Source organism: Ictalurus furcatus, chromosome 16, assembly GCF_023375685.1.
Source record: "Ictalurus furcatus strain D&B chromosome 16, Billie_1.0, whole genome shotgun sequence".
In the NCBI taxonomy this organism is placed as follows: Eukaryota; Metazoa; Chordata; class Actinopteri; order Siluriformes; family Ictaluridae; genus Ictalurus; species Ictalurus furcatus.
Genome location: NC_071270.1, coordinates 28,022,328 through 28,035,739, shown reverse-complemented (window position 1 = coordinate 28,035,739; position 13,412 = coordinate 28,022,328). Strand labels below are relative to the sequence as shown.

The window sequence follows — 13,412 nt, the reverse complement described above, 5'->3', positions numbered from 1 at the left end:
GACTTGAAACATTTGAGATGCTGTTGAAGAACCTTAAACGGGCGGTTCATGCTCGAAAGCCCTCCAGTGTGGATGAACTACAGCAGTTCTGCAAAGAAGAGTGGGCTAAAATTCCACCACAGCGCTGTGAAGGACTGGTCTCCGGTTATCGGAAGCGTTTGGTTGTTTGAAAATCTAAAACTATTTAGTATGAGATTTACACAAAAACAGAAGAAATACTTTTTCACAGCTCTGTACTCTTGGTTTGAGCCTTCAGTTTCACCTGTGAACGCAGGATAAACCAGCATGAAGATCAGAGAGCTGTCAGTGGATCATTTTTTTTTTCCTTTTTCATCTCAGGTCTGATCCGAGCCTAAAGAATCAGATCTGAAGATCTTAAGGTCAAATTGGAGTTAATTTTTTCCCCGTGTTGTATTATTTTTGTGTTTAAACTTTTGTTAAGCAGTAGTCTCTGAGTAATACTTGGCTCTGCTATACCGTATATTCCAGTAAAACTTCAGATGTGTGTGTGTGTGTGGGGGTGGGGGGGGGGGGGTTAGGAGTTGTGTATTGTTGATGTTAACGTTAAGGATGTGGATTGATGTGAGTCAGTCTGCGACGCGCCTTCTATCAGTAACAGCTGTCCTGTTTATAACTTACGGAAAGATCCTACAAAGAAACCGTGGGAACTCCATTATCCGCAGTGAGTCATGTCAGAACCCATAAGGAGAGGAGATCGCTCACTTGGCCGTCTTGGCCACGCCTCCTCGCTGGCAAGACCAGGCCCTTTGCTACTTTCCGTGGGAAGAGACGCACGTATCCCGAACCGAGAACCAAAACGACGCCTCGCTGTTAAAATCTGTCCGTCAGTCATTTGTAGTCTTCCGACATACAGCCGTTTCCATGGTAACAGCGATCCTGAGATCACTAGGGGCGAGCGATGTGACGAAACCATCGTATCAAGATCACGATCATCATTTCCGTGTGCAAAGTTTTCACATCAAGTGAGCTGCTTCCGATTAAATGTTTGTAATTAGATATATTTTTAAAAAGCAAATGAGAACGATATCACGATACCTCAGAAAAGCGAGTCGCGACATATCGCGATATCGATATTATTGCCCAGTCCCAGGGTAGACCAGATTGTTTTCCTGATGCACTTTTCCGACAAGTTAAATCGAATTGGCCCTTATTTAAAACCGAAAAAAAAGGCGGGGCTCCTTGTGACACAACCACCACCATGTTTCTACTGTTACGATCATGTTACAGAGCTTTTATGAATATTTTATTATGACAAATAAAATGTCGAAATAATATAAAAAAAAAAGTCATGTATTTGCATAAATCTCGATGTAGATTAGAAGCTTTAGATCATGATCGATGATATTCGCCCCCTTGTGGTGAAAGGGAATCGTTACCGTAGTACATTGAAAAGATTCGATTGTTTATTCGTTCTCGAGTAAACGAACTCGTAAATTAATTCATGGAGGTTAGAAAAAGTTTTGTGTCTGATATAGATTCAGACCTTCAGACCTTCATGAGCCTATGTAAGCTGAAAAGAAAAAAGGTTTATAACCATCGCACTGTATAGTGAATGTGGCGTCTCGGACAAACGCTAAATCTGTTCCCTTTCCTCTCGTGTGTGTTCTTATGTACAGACATGACGTCTAGTCGTCTAGGCTTCCTGCGTCCGTTGCTCTACTACATCAGAAGCCCCGTTGTGAGCAGCGCGCGAGTGCCTCCTCTCACTCAACATCTCTGCCCCCATGTTGTCGTCTCTCCACCTTGTTACGCCCGCCATTACGCTACGAAGAAAAGTAAAGGTAAGTGTAGCGCCCGCACGGCTCGTCTCGCCACGCAGAGCATTTCAAAGAGCCGTCTGTGAGGGTGAGCTCGGGGTCGGGCCTTTGTTCCGGGAGAAAATCTCCGCTCTTCAGTTCTAGTGCTTGCTTAGGTTGAGTGGAGTGGCCACATGAGAGGCCGGAGAATTCCTCTCGTCTTGCTTTCATATGTAATGGCACTGATGATCTACCAGCATGCAGGCGACTCCTTTCATTTCTCCATCAGAAATCTGTAGAATAGCTTTAAACCCTCTCATCTGTCCTCTTGTGTCTCCTCTCGTCCACACCGCCCCTCTGTGAAGCCAAAGCGAAGAGCCAGACTGGTAAAGTGAGCATCAACGCCGCCCTGGTGGAGAATATCATCAGCCTGGACGAGGTGAAGGAAGACATGGCTGCCGTGCTGGCTACGCTGAAGGATGACTTCAGCCGAAACCTGGGCATCAGAACCTCGCCAGGTCAGCGTCGTTATCCCCCCACCCCTTCTCTCTCTCTCTCTCTCTCTGTCTCTCACACACAGACAATCTTATACTAAAGTTCCTGTACTGTAAGGCAGGAACCATGACGGTGCAAGAAATTATATACCTTTGACTGTATAAGCAGCACCTATTCATTTGTCCACCAGTCCACCATACTCTGACTCACTGATGCCAGTCTGAAACTACAAGAAGATAAGAATCTGTTCTTCTACTTTTTCTATTTTTATATCATCCCAATTAAATGATAAAAATATCCCAGGAACCTGAAAGATTTTCCTGCTTTCCTTGTTTCTAGTTTACTAAAAGCAGGAAAAGTTTCCTGGTTTTCCTGACAAGGTTTCAGAATGAGTTCCTAAAAATGTTCCCGAATGGGTTTCTGGGTTCTTCAAAAAGCTCTCTGTTCCTAAAAAGGTTCCTGGGTTGCCATCAGGTTTCTAGGTTCCTACAAGTACTTTCTGGGGTTTGGAAAAAGTTCCTGAATGGATTCCTGGCTCCCTGGAAAGCTTTCTGTGCGACTGAAACAGATCCTGGGTCTCCAAAAGGTTCCTAGGGTTCTGAAAAGGCTCCTGAACGGGTTAATAAAAAGCTTCCAAGGTTCTCTCGAAGGTTCCTGGGTTGCCAAAAAAGTCTCTAGGTTCCCGATTGGGTTCCCAAGAAATGTTTCCATGGTTCCTGGCTTCCTTAAAAAGCTTTATGGATTCCTTACTGGGCTTTTAAAGGGAAGGGGCTCCTGGGTTCCTAAATGGTCCATGGTTTAAAAAAAAAAAAGTTTTCAATGTTCATGAAAAGGTTTCTGAAAGGTTTCCTAGAGGGTAGGGTTCTGAAAAGTTCTTAGTGTTCCTGAGAAGGTTCCCGAGGCTCTCCGGCTCCTAAAAGAGCTTCTGAGTTTCTTTAATTCCTGAATTGTAAAAGGGGCCAGAAGTTTCTAAAAGTTCCTGGGTTCCCGTATGGGTTTCGAGAGATCTCTCCGTGAAAAGAGGGTTTCTGCAGGGTTTCTACAGGGTGATCAGAGGCGTCTTTATATTTGTCGTGGAGGTTATGTCAGGGTAAAGCAGCATTGTTTTACCTCCTGCTCCCCAAGGGATTACTCCACAAGCATCCATTCACCGATCCATTCTGTTGTGGACTATTGTTCCCCGAGGTGGGAACGTTCACTGTGTTTATGGTCATTCAGGGTCAAATCTGATCACCTCAAACCAGCCCAAGCGCTATATTGGCAAGGTGGATGTTCCCTGACCTTTTGGCCTTCTTGTTTACCCCTCTCTCTTGCTTTCGCGCTCTCTCTCCGGCCATCATTTGGGAAAGCAGGCCAGAGGACTTGAATCTGTCTGGCATCTGAGCTGGAGGAGAAACCGGTTCATGCATGACATCATTTTCTTTAAGAGGGACTGATGGTCATCTGGGGCTCATTACCGAGTGATTTTGTTGTGGAGGAGGGGCGGAGGGAGACACCTTAACTATGGGAAGGACGTGACGAGGCGCACGATTAATGCACTGACCCAGCGTCTGGTCGCAGTGCCACTCTGGAAGCCTCACCATGCCATGCTCTTTATCTCCATAGCACCTTCTTCCTTTCCAGCAGAAAGCTGGACGAGTGCTTCGAGTTGAGGACGCATTAGCTTTCGTGTAGCATTACCTGCTAATCCGAGAACACACAGCTTCAGTTCAATCACGTAATGCAGCACAGTGTTCCAGAAAAGGTTCCTGAATGTTCCCCTGGCCCCCTCAAAAAAAATTTCTAGTTTGCCAAAAGGTTCCTGCATGGGTTCTTTGGCTCTCGAAGAAGTTTCCTTAAATCCCGAGCTCCTACAAAGCTTTCAGTGTTCCTAAAACGATTCCTCAGTGGGTTCCCGGGCTGCCAAATGGTTTCTGGGCTCCTGAAGAAAAGTTTTCCGGGTTCCTCGGTTGCCAAAACGGTTCCCGGACCGGCCACAAATCATTCCTAGGTACCTGAAAAGGTTCCTGCAACGAATAAGCGCCTATACAAAGGTCAGCCGTGTCTGTGTGAGATAAAACAGCAGCTCCGGGTGAATCAGGGTTCAAAAACGTCTCCGATTGAACTCGTTAGCGAATCGTCACACTCCGGGCGTCGGAGTAAGCGAGATAAAAAACGTCCGTGGAATCCGTTAAGGCTGGAAATGCCATGTGAGTGTTAGGGCTTTCACATATAACTGAAATGAGTTTTAATTAAGGCTGGGTGATCTGATGATGATGATAAAATATTGCGATTGATTCAGTACACTTTTCCGGGATATCGCGAGTACCATAATTTGTTTTTAATAACAATTACAAAATACGACATAGAGCAAAATACAGCAGGAACTAACGAAGCGTCCTGAAGATAACGTTGTGAGGTTACGGCTCTCTCTCTAACGCTGGAGACTCCTTCCACAGCTGTTAAACTAACGTCTCCTTACGGAGCGTTTCCCCACGTCAATCGCACGTCACACGTTAATATCGGAGTTTCTGGTGTAATAAATTAGACACATTCTGACCAATCAGAATTGAGATCTCACCAGTGCTGTGTGTGTGTGTGTGTGTGTGTGTGTGTGTGTAAGAATATTTAAATGTAGTGATCCAAGAAGGGAATCTGTGGTTTTGAGAGCGTTTATCGGTGAATATGTTCTTTATCTGAGTGCTGCGTGACCTCTGGGTGTTTCCGCTGGAGAGGGCGTGAGGTGGTGGCGCGACCAGGAAGAGCTCAATTGGTTAATAGCCTCCCCGTCGATCCTCATCGTTTTGTAATGGAGGAAACGGCGGTCTGAGTCGGCGGGGGGAAACGTTAGCAGATGTGAGACGGACCAGGTAACACACACAAGCGCGCACACACACACGAGACAGGGACCTGAGACACACTCATCTAGGCCATGACCAATCATTATCCACAAGCGGCAGCCAGCGCTGTTGCTCATAGTCGAGGCACGCGCTGTTCCTAATGACAAAATGGAAGTTTGGTTCTCTTTAAAATCACATCTGTGATTAGGACTGGCTCGGATTCCGAGGGCAGTTTCGCAAATGGTGTAATTTTTTTTTCCAGGTACAGCCTGGAAGATCGAGACACAGGGGTTATGCAAGAAAATGGTATAAATATGGAGTTTTTGGCGCGCGCCCGGGTCGAGCGAGCGGGAAAGGAAATAAATCAGAGCGCAGAAAAAACGATGGTAGATTGTGGCGTGTCTCGAGCGAGACGGTTAGTGAGGTAAGACAGGAGAGACAGCGAGACGAGGCGCAGTGGCGTGTGAGGCAACGCAGATGAGTGGAGGAGACGTGCTGGCGTGAAGCTCTCGGTTCTCCGGCTTGAGAAGGAGCAGAGCGAGGAGGTGGAACTGCTCACTTTCAGGACGAGTCAGGCCTCGCTCTCTGTTTCCTGATCTTACGCTCAAATTAAAGAGGAAGGAAGAAAGAGTGCAGAGAAAATATCCCCGAGCCAAAAATACTTCCCTTTACACATTAAAATGAACACTGCTGTCGGTCTGTCTGCTCTGATCATGTCCTGTTTACGAGGCGCGAGTCCTTTCTATATGCACTTTAATGTTGCCTGTTGAGTCCTGCGTTCTGATTGGTCAGGAGGTGTTCTGCAGCTCTGACAGTAGCGCAGGTTTCCGTTAGCGCGCTCGTTCGAACGCGTTCTCGTCTCTATAGTAACCGCTCGTCCACAGGGACGCGCACAGATGTTTTATGTAGCGTTTATATGGAAGGAGTCTCCTTCTCCAGCATCTTCAGGACAGAGGAGTTTGTGGTTTCGCGCTAACGTGGCAAGCCGCGTCAAATTTTCAGAGAAGCTTTTTAGGTTCTTGGCCCAATTCGGATAGTTTAAAGTCGAATAAAAATCCAGCAGAATTGATGCGCGATACGTGCTCTGTGTGTTTCATTTCGTCTGTGTAAACAGGTGCGCTGGACCACATCACCGTGAGCACCAAGGACGGTAAATTCCCTCTGAACCAACTCGGACAGATCTCCATGAAATCTCCACAGCTCATCGTCATCAACATGGCCAGCTACCCCGAGGTACACAGGGGACCTAAAAGGGGTTGAGGGTATTTAATTGCTCTTGGCTTCTCCCAGAGGTTCTCTATTGAACGTGTAGTTAGGGTGTATAGAGAACCGTAAAGAGGGACAGACGTGTTCTCCCATCATAGCTGCTGTAATGGAAGTAAGAAATGCATTTAGGAGTTCCTTTAGGGCTGTTAAAGGAATAAAAATATATATTACACAAGTGAGTGATTGTGTTTTAAAATGGCTGCCTTCCCAGGTGTTGATTTGTCGATGTGCATCTGGAACCTTCCATTCCGAGTCGGTGTTCTGAGGGAGAGAGCGAGTCGGTGTTCAGAGGGATGGTCCGAGTCAGTTCTGAAGGCGTAGATTGACTGAGTCAGTTTTCTGAATGAGCAGAGGGACGGAGCGAGTCAGCGTTCTGAACGGTGGCGCCAGTCAGTGTTGTGAACTATGGGGCGAGTCAGTCTTCGTCGGGTGTCGTGAGCGGCGGGGAGCGGGTCGGTGTCGTGTGCGGCGGGTCGGTGTCATGAGTGGTGGGAAGCGGGTCGGTGTCGTGAGCGGCGGGGAGCGGGTCGGTGTCGTGAGCGGCGGGGAGCGGGTCTGTTTCGTGTGCGGCGGGTCGGTGTCATGAGTGGTGGGAAGCGGGTCGGTGTCGTGAGCGGCGGGGAGCGGGTCGGTGTTGTGTGCGGCGGGTCGGTGTCATGAGTGGTGGGAAGCGGGTCGGTGTCATGAGTGGTGGGAAGCGGGTCGGTGTCGTGAGCGGCGGGTCAGTGTCGTGGGCAGCGGGGAGTGGGTCGGTGTTGTGAGCGGCGGGCAGCGGGGAGCAGGTCGGTGTCGTGAGCGGCGGGGAGCGAGTCAGAGAGTCAGTCCTACTGTCTGGGACTCTGATGGATAGTTGGGGTTGAAGTTCTTTGATCTTTCAGAGCGATTGAAGCAGAAGCCAGGACTCTGTCAGTGATCAGGAAATGACCGCACACTGCCCTCTGCAGCACAGACCTGCTTTCTAACACACACACACACACACACACACAATCTCTATCTCCCTCTGGTTTTCTCTCTCTTTTTGTCCTGTATTTCTCTCCTTTGCCTGCTCACTTCCTGTTCATCTCTCTCTCTCTCTCTCTCTCTTTTGTTTTCCTGTCTTTTATTTCTCTCCTTTGCCTGCTCAGTTTTGGTAAAATCTTTCTCTCTTTCTGTCTCTCTCCCTCTGTCTCTCACTCTACTCTCTCGCTGTCTCCTATTTGTCTCTGTCTCTTGCCATCTCTCTCTATCCATCTCATTCTCTCCTCTCTCTCTCTATCCATCTCTCTTTCTCAGAGCATGTCTGTCTCCCCATGTCTCTGTCTGTCTCTCTCCTTCTCTTCTTGCCTCGCAGTCTCTCTCTCTCCTCCCTCTGTCCGTCTCTCTCTCTAGCTCTGTCTCTGTCTCTCTCTGTCTTTCTTTATATTTATCATTTTCTGTTTTGTTCGTTTGCTCGTTCTCTCTCTCCTGCCCCCCCCCCATCCCCCCCCCCCCCCTTGATGGATGACTTTTCCTCTTGGATTAAAGGTTCCTGAATGTTTCAGGGTTTAGTTTCAGGCTGTGGCTCGCCCTGACGGAGCAGGATTACACTAAAGCTGTTTTTTTTTTGTTTTTTTTTTTAAAACTCGGTGTTGTGTAATAACAGAACTTAATAGAATCTGCAGTACTTTTGAACAAGATATGATTTTTTTTTTTTTAAATATTCTTTATTTTCATTAATACACGTAAGGATCCTTTCCTCGACGTGAGAAGTGGGCGTGAGAAGACCCCGGACACGCGGACGTGTCTTAGCCGGTTCCACTTTGGTACAGATATTAAATTACACTCTAGCTGTATAACATTTCCTAAAACGTTTTGGCGTGGAATCCCGACACCCCGTCGTTGATTATTTTCCCTTAACATCACGACACGGAGTGTTTAAATCCGTGCTCGGGTGTGTGTGTGTGTGTGTGTGAGCGATTACGTACCAGACCTGCACAAAACTAACACAGAGGTGACTGGCCCGGCTCGAAGGCAAACAGCTTTATAATGATCCTAATCCATTACACAAGCCTGCGCCAGAGACGACGACGACGGCGTTGTTTTCCCGTCATTCATTACAGCGGCACTGAAGTTGCAGGAAGAAAAAAAAACAAAAAAAAACCCCCTCCGTCTGTCTGTTGTGTGAGAGTTCATCAAAGAGCAGCGGTTAAACGCTTAAGCCTTCTCTCGTCATTAGGGGTGTGTTTACTTTAGCTCCACTTTACTCCACTTTGCTTTGAACTCTGCTCACATTTTTTTTTTTTTCTTCATCTTTCTTGCTTATAAGGCATTACCTAAACCCAGAGTGTTATTTGCCATTAGAGGCAGAACTGCCCGGGGAAATAATGATAAATGAAATTCAGAGAGCAATCAAACACACACACACTCCGTATCGATCATTCGGCGCGAGAGGCGGAGGGCTCGGGGAAAAAAAAACCCCAGCGCTTTTGAATCCGTTTGGGGAAAGAAACCACAAAAAGATCCACCTTTTCTGAGAGCTGTGCGCCAAAATATGGGGAAAAAAGCCTCCCGTTGTTCACGTTGCACGGCCGCACGGTTCGGAGCTCTGCCAGACATCACCAGATGTTTTAGTGTAGAAAGTCCAAATATGTCGAACATCACAATTCTATCCGCGGTCGTTTCGATTGTAGAAATAACTTCCTCATGGCCGCATGGGATCTGTTCGGATTCTGTGCCTGGTTAAAAAGTTTGCGCAATTAATACATCTTTAATCCATTACCGCGTTATTGGCGGTTTCACAAATAAATAAATAAATAAATAAATAAATAAATAAAACCAGCAGCTGCAGTATGCAAATGAGCGCCGTAAAAGCATTAGGTCTCGGCCGTTCTGGATATGATTTTATCGGCGGTTTGGCGAAACATCGATTCGCAGTAGCGTGATCTAGAACAAATGGCAGATTCTATAGACGCGAGAACGGGCAGATTAACAGGCACCAAGATCAAGTGTTTTAGTGTGAACATAAAAGTAAAAAAAAAAAGAAGGTGAAATTCTTGGAAGTGGATTAGAGCAGTGAGGCGGAGGTGGAGCGGAGTGTGTTGAGTGTGTTGAGTGTGTTGAGCGTGTAGTGAGTGTGTAGTGTGAGTGTGTAGTGAGTGTGTGTAGTGAGAGTGTAGTGTGAGAGTGTAGTGAGTGTGTGTAGTGTATGTAGTGAGAGTATAGTGAGCATGTAGTGAGTGGTGTGAGTGTAGTGAGAGTATAGTGTGTAGTGAGCGTAGTGTGTGTGTAGTGAGAGTGTACTGAGTATAGTGTGTAGTGAGTGTGTGTGTAGTGAGTTTAGTGTGTGTGTAGTGAGAGTGTAGTGTGTGTAGTGAGAGTGTAGTGTGTGTAGTGAGTGATGAGTGTGTAGGGAGAGTGTAGTGTGTGTGTGTGTAGTGAGATTGTATTGTGTGTAGTGAGAGTTTAGTGTGTAGTAAGCTTTGTGAGCGTGTAGTGAGCGTGTAGTGAGCGTGTAGTGAGCGTGTAGTGAGCGTGTAGTGAGTGTAGTGTGAGCGTAGTGAGTGTGTAGTAAGCACGTAGTGAGTGTAGTGAGCGTGTAGTGAGTGGTGTGAGTGTAGTGTGTAGTGAGCATTGTGAGTGTAGTGTGTGTAGTGAGCATGTAGTGAGAGTTTAGATAGAGTGTAGTGAGTGAGCGTGTAGTGAGCGTGTAGTGAGCATGTAGTGAGAGTTTAGATAGAGTGTAGTGAGTGAGCGTGTAGTGAGCGTGTAGTGAGCGTGTAGTGAGCGTGTAGTGAGTGTAGTGTGAGCGTAGTGAGTGTGTAGTAAGCACGTAGTGAGTGTAGTGAGCGTGTAGTGAGTGGTGTGAGTGTAGTGTGTAGTGAGCATTGTGAGTGTAGTGTGTGTAGTGAGCATATAGTGAGAGTTTAGGTAGAGTGTAGTGAGTGAGCGTGTAGTGAGTGAGCGTGTAGTGAGCGAGTAGTGAGCGAGTAGTGAGCGTGTAGTGAGCGAGTAGTGAGAGTGTAGTGAGTAGAGAATGTGTAGTGAGCGTGTAGTGAGCGTGTAGTGAGTGTAGAGTGAGAGTGTAGTGAGCGTGTAGTGAGTGGTGTGAGTGTAGTGTGTAGTGAGCATTGTGAGTGTAGTGTGTGTAGTGAGCATATAGTGAGAGTTTAGGTAGAGTGTAGTGAGTGAGCGTGTAGTGAGCGTGTAGTGAGCGAGTAGTGAGCGAGTAGTGAGAGTGTAGTGAGTAGAGAATGTGTAGTGAGCGTGTAGTGAGCGTGTAGTGAGTGTAGAGTGAGAGTGTAGTGAGCGTGTAGTGAGTGGTGAGTGTGTAGTGAGTGTGGAGTATAGAGTGTAGTGAGTGAGTAGTGAGTAGAGAGTGTGTAGTGAGCGTGTAGTGAGTGGTGAGAGTGTAGTGAGTGTGTAGTGAGTGTGGAGTATAGAGTGTAGTGAGTGAGTAGTGAGTGAGTAGTGAGTGAGTAGTGAGTGAGTAGTGAGTGAGTAGTGAGCGAGTAGTGAGCGAGTAGTGAGAGTGTAGAGTGTAGTGAGTAGAGAGTGTGTAGTGAGTGTGGAGTATAGAGTGTAGTGAGTGAGTAGTGAGAGTGTAGTGAGTGTGTGTAGTGAGTGTGTAGTGAGTGTAGTAGTGATCGGGTGGGCTGGCAGGACCCCGAGCCTGGTCAGGGTCACTAAAGGTCAGCAGGCTGTACTGCAGCCCCTCAGCTGTCTCCCAGAGGAGTGTGTGTGCTGACAGTGCCCTGTGGCGCTTCTGCGACAGACACACACACACACACACACACACACACACACACACACACACACACAAAACCCTGCTGTAGCTTCACTACAACAAGATGGTGTGCAGTTCACCTCTGATCAAAGGCTTGTGTGTGTGTGTCTGAGCATGTGTGTGTGAAAATGTTTGTGAGTCAGTGTGAGAATCTTTGTGTGTGTGTGTGTGTGTGTGTGAGGTAGTAGTAGGCACAACAGCCTCAGCTGGCAGTCATTAAAACCCACCCTGAAATGTGTGTGTGTGTGTGTGTGTGTGTGTGTGTGTGTGTGTGTGTGTGTGTTCTCAGGCCACAGCAGCAGCCACCCGTGCTCTACAGGAGAGCAGCATGAAGCTGAACCCAGAGGTGGATGGCACCATCATCAGGGTCCCCATTCCCAAGTAAGAGAGTGAGAGTGTGTCTGTGTGTGTGTGTGTGTGTGTGTGTGTGTGTGTGTGTGTGTGTGTGTGTTTGTCAGTGTGTCAAGACTTAGCAAACCACTTTCACCTTCCAGTGGCCTTTGTCTGTCTGTCTGTTTGTCTGTCTGTCTCTCTCTCTGTGTGTCTCTCTCTCTCTCGGGTCAGAATAAATCATTGCAGTGTCTCAGTCCCTCTCCTCGTCTCCTCTCTCCCGTTGTCCTCCCTCACCTCTCTGTCGTAATGTTCCGTGTCGAGTCCTCGGCGCCGGCTGCGTCTGCTCGGCGTGGCAGCTGCTCGTCTGGCGGCGGATTGCGAACGGGCCGGACGAGGCGTCCGCAATCAGCGCAGCCTCCTCACACACATTTGCATGTATAAAATACAGAGTGCGTGGCTTGATTGGATCCCAATCACTAATTACGCACATTGTTTGCAGTAAACACACGCCGCTCTTGGACTGTTTGCAAAACGGCTCGTATCAAAGCACTAATTAAGGAGGAGCGGCAGAAGAAACATTCCTACACCTACCAGAATTTAGACACGCATTGTGGTGCTCGGGTTCCTGAAGGTTTTGTTTTCCCCTTTGCCAGGATGTTTTATTTCAGCACGGTATGAAAGGGGTTTCGATCTGGTGTTTTATGTGGCACACCTGGGGGAAACCCTCCGCATGGTCAGATTTTGTACTACGTTTGTGTACGTAGTTCCGAAAACGTTCCTCAAGTCAAACGTTTCTCGCTTGCACATATCTCAGTCACACGTGAAGTTCTATCATACACGCACCGATCAGCCTTAACATTAAAACCACCGGCCTAACACTGTGTAGGTCCCCCTCCCCTTGTGCCACCAAACACGTCAACAGTGTTGTGTGATAATTTCAGGAGATCGCCGTAGTGGAAGCGTCATTAGGAGAGATGGGATAACGTTTCCGGTCAATATTTTCTTTTATTACTCTAAATTGTGGTGTTTTTGGCCGTTTTCTACAATTTATGGAGTAAAATTGTGGTGCGGGCTATATAAAACAGTCTGCTTGTTATAGGGTGTGTGTGTGTGTGTGTGTGTGTGATCGGCAGGGTGACTCGGGAACACAGGGAGAACCTAACCAAGCTGGCGAAGCAGTTTAGCAACAAGGCCAAGGAGTCGGTGAGGAGGGTTCGCTCCAACGCCCTGGCGCAGGTGAAGAGGAGTAAAGAGGGCGTGTCCGAGGACACCATCCACCTGATAGAAAAGCAGGTGAGAGGTTTCTGTATTGCTTATTTGGATCACGGCAGTGGGGCGAGGCGGAGCCGAATGTGATGCGAGCGTGCCGTGTGTAGCGAGAGTGTTGCGAGAGCGTAGTGTGCCGCGAGAGCATCGTGTGTAGCGAAAGTGATTAACTTCATTACTTTAAACCCGGATTTCAGTTCCAGTCACGGATTCAGTCTTAATCTGGAGTTAATCTTAATATTCACTTACCTTCACGTCAGACCTTTTACCCTCGGCGTTAATGCGATGCTGTTTATTACTCGTTCGGAGCGAAAGGATGCATTACGCTGTCAGGATAAACCCCGGCTTTTTTTATCGCTTCTAATCCGTTTTAAAAATAAAACTCGCATCAACAAATCCCTGATTACTTCAGAACTGTTTCATTTAATCCTTTCTGGTGCAAACCACTCGGAATTTAAACCGGGACGTGCTTTAAACCAGAGACGCCAAAATAGCGGGTGTGTGTTTATTTGTGATTTGTGATTTGTGTCCCAGGTTCAGCAGATGGCGGACGCTTTCGCAGCAGACATCGACAAACAACTCGCCTCTAAAACCAAAGAGCTCCTGGGCTGACACGGACTCTTTAACGAAGCTTTCCAACGTCGTTTATTTCGGGTGTCATTTCAGGAGTCGGAAGCCGGACATCCCGAAAAAAACGAGCGGAACTGTTTTTTTTTGTTTTTTTTTTAACCAGCC

General features: G+C 47.4%; 1 protein-coding gene across 2 annotated transcripts in view; it reads left to right on the top strand.

The window, feature by feature from the left end:
* The window catches only part of LOC128620305 (ribosome-recycling factor, mitochondrial-like), a 17,694-nt gene extending 4,282 nt beyond the window's left edge, over window positions 1–13,412 (top strand). For both annotated transcript variants that reach the window (XM_053645193.1, XM_053645192.1), the window contains 6 exons: window positions 1,638–1,802; window positions 2,123–2,275; window positions 6,186–6,304; window positions 11,368–11,459; window positions 12,545–12,704; window positions 13,212–13,412. In XM_053645193.1, the coding sequence (XP_053501168.1) occupies window positions 1,640–1,802; window positions 2,123–2,275; window positions 6,186–6,304; window positions 11,368–11,459; window positions 12,545–12,704; window positions 13,212–13,289 (765 nt within the window). In that variant the 5' untranslated portion in view covers window positions 1,638–1,639 and the 3' untranslated portion in view covers window positions 13,290–13,412. The remainder of the gene's footprint in view (window positions 1–1,637; window positions 1,803–2,122; window positions 2,276–6,185; window positions 6,305–11,367; window positions 11,460–12,544; window positions 12,705–13,211) is intronic.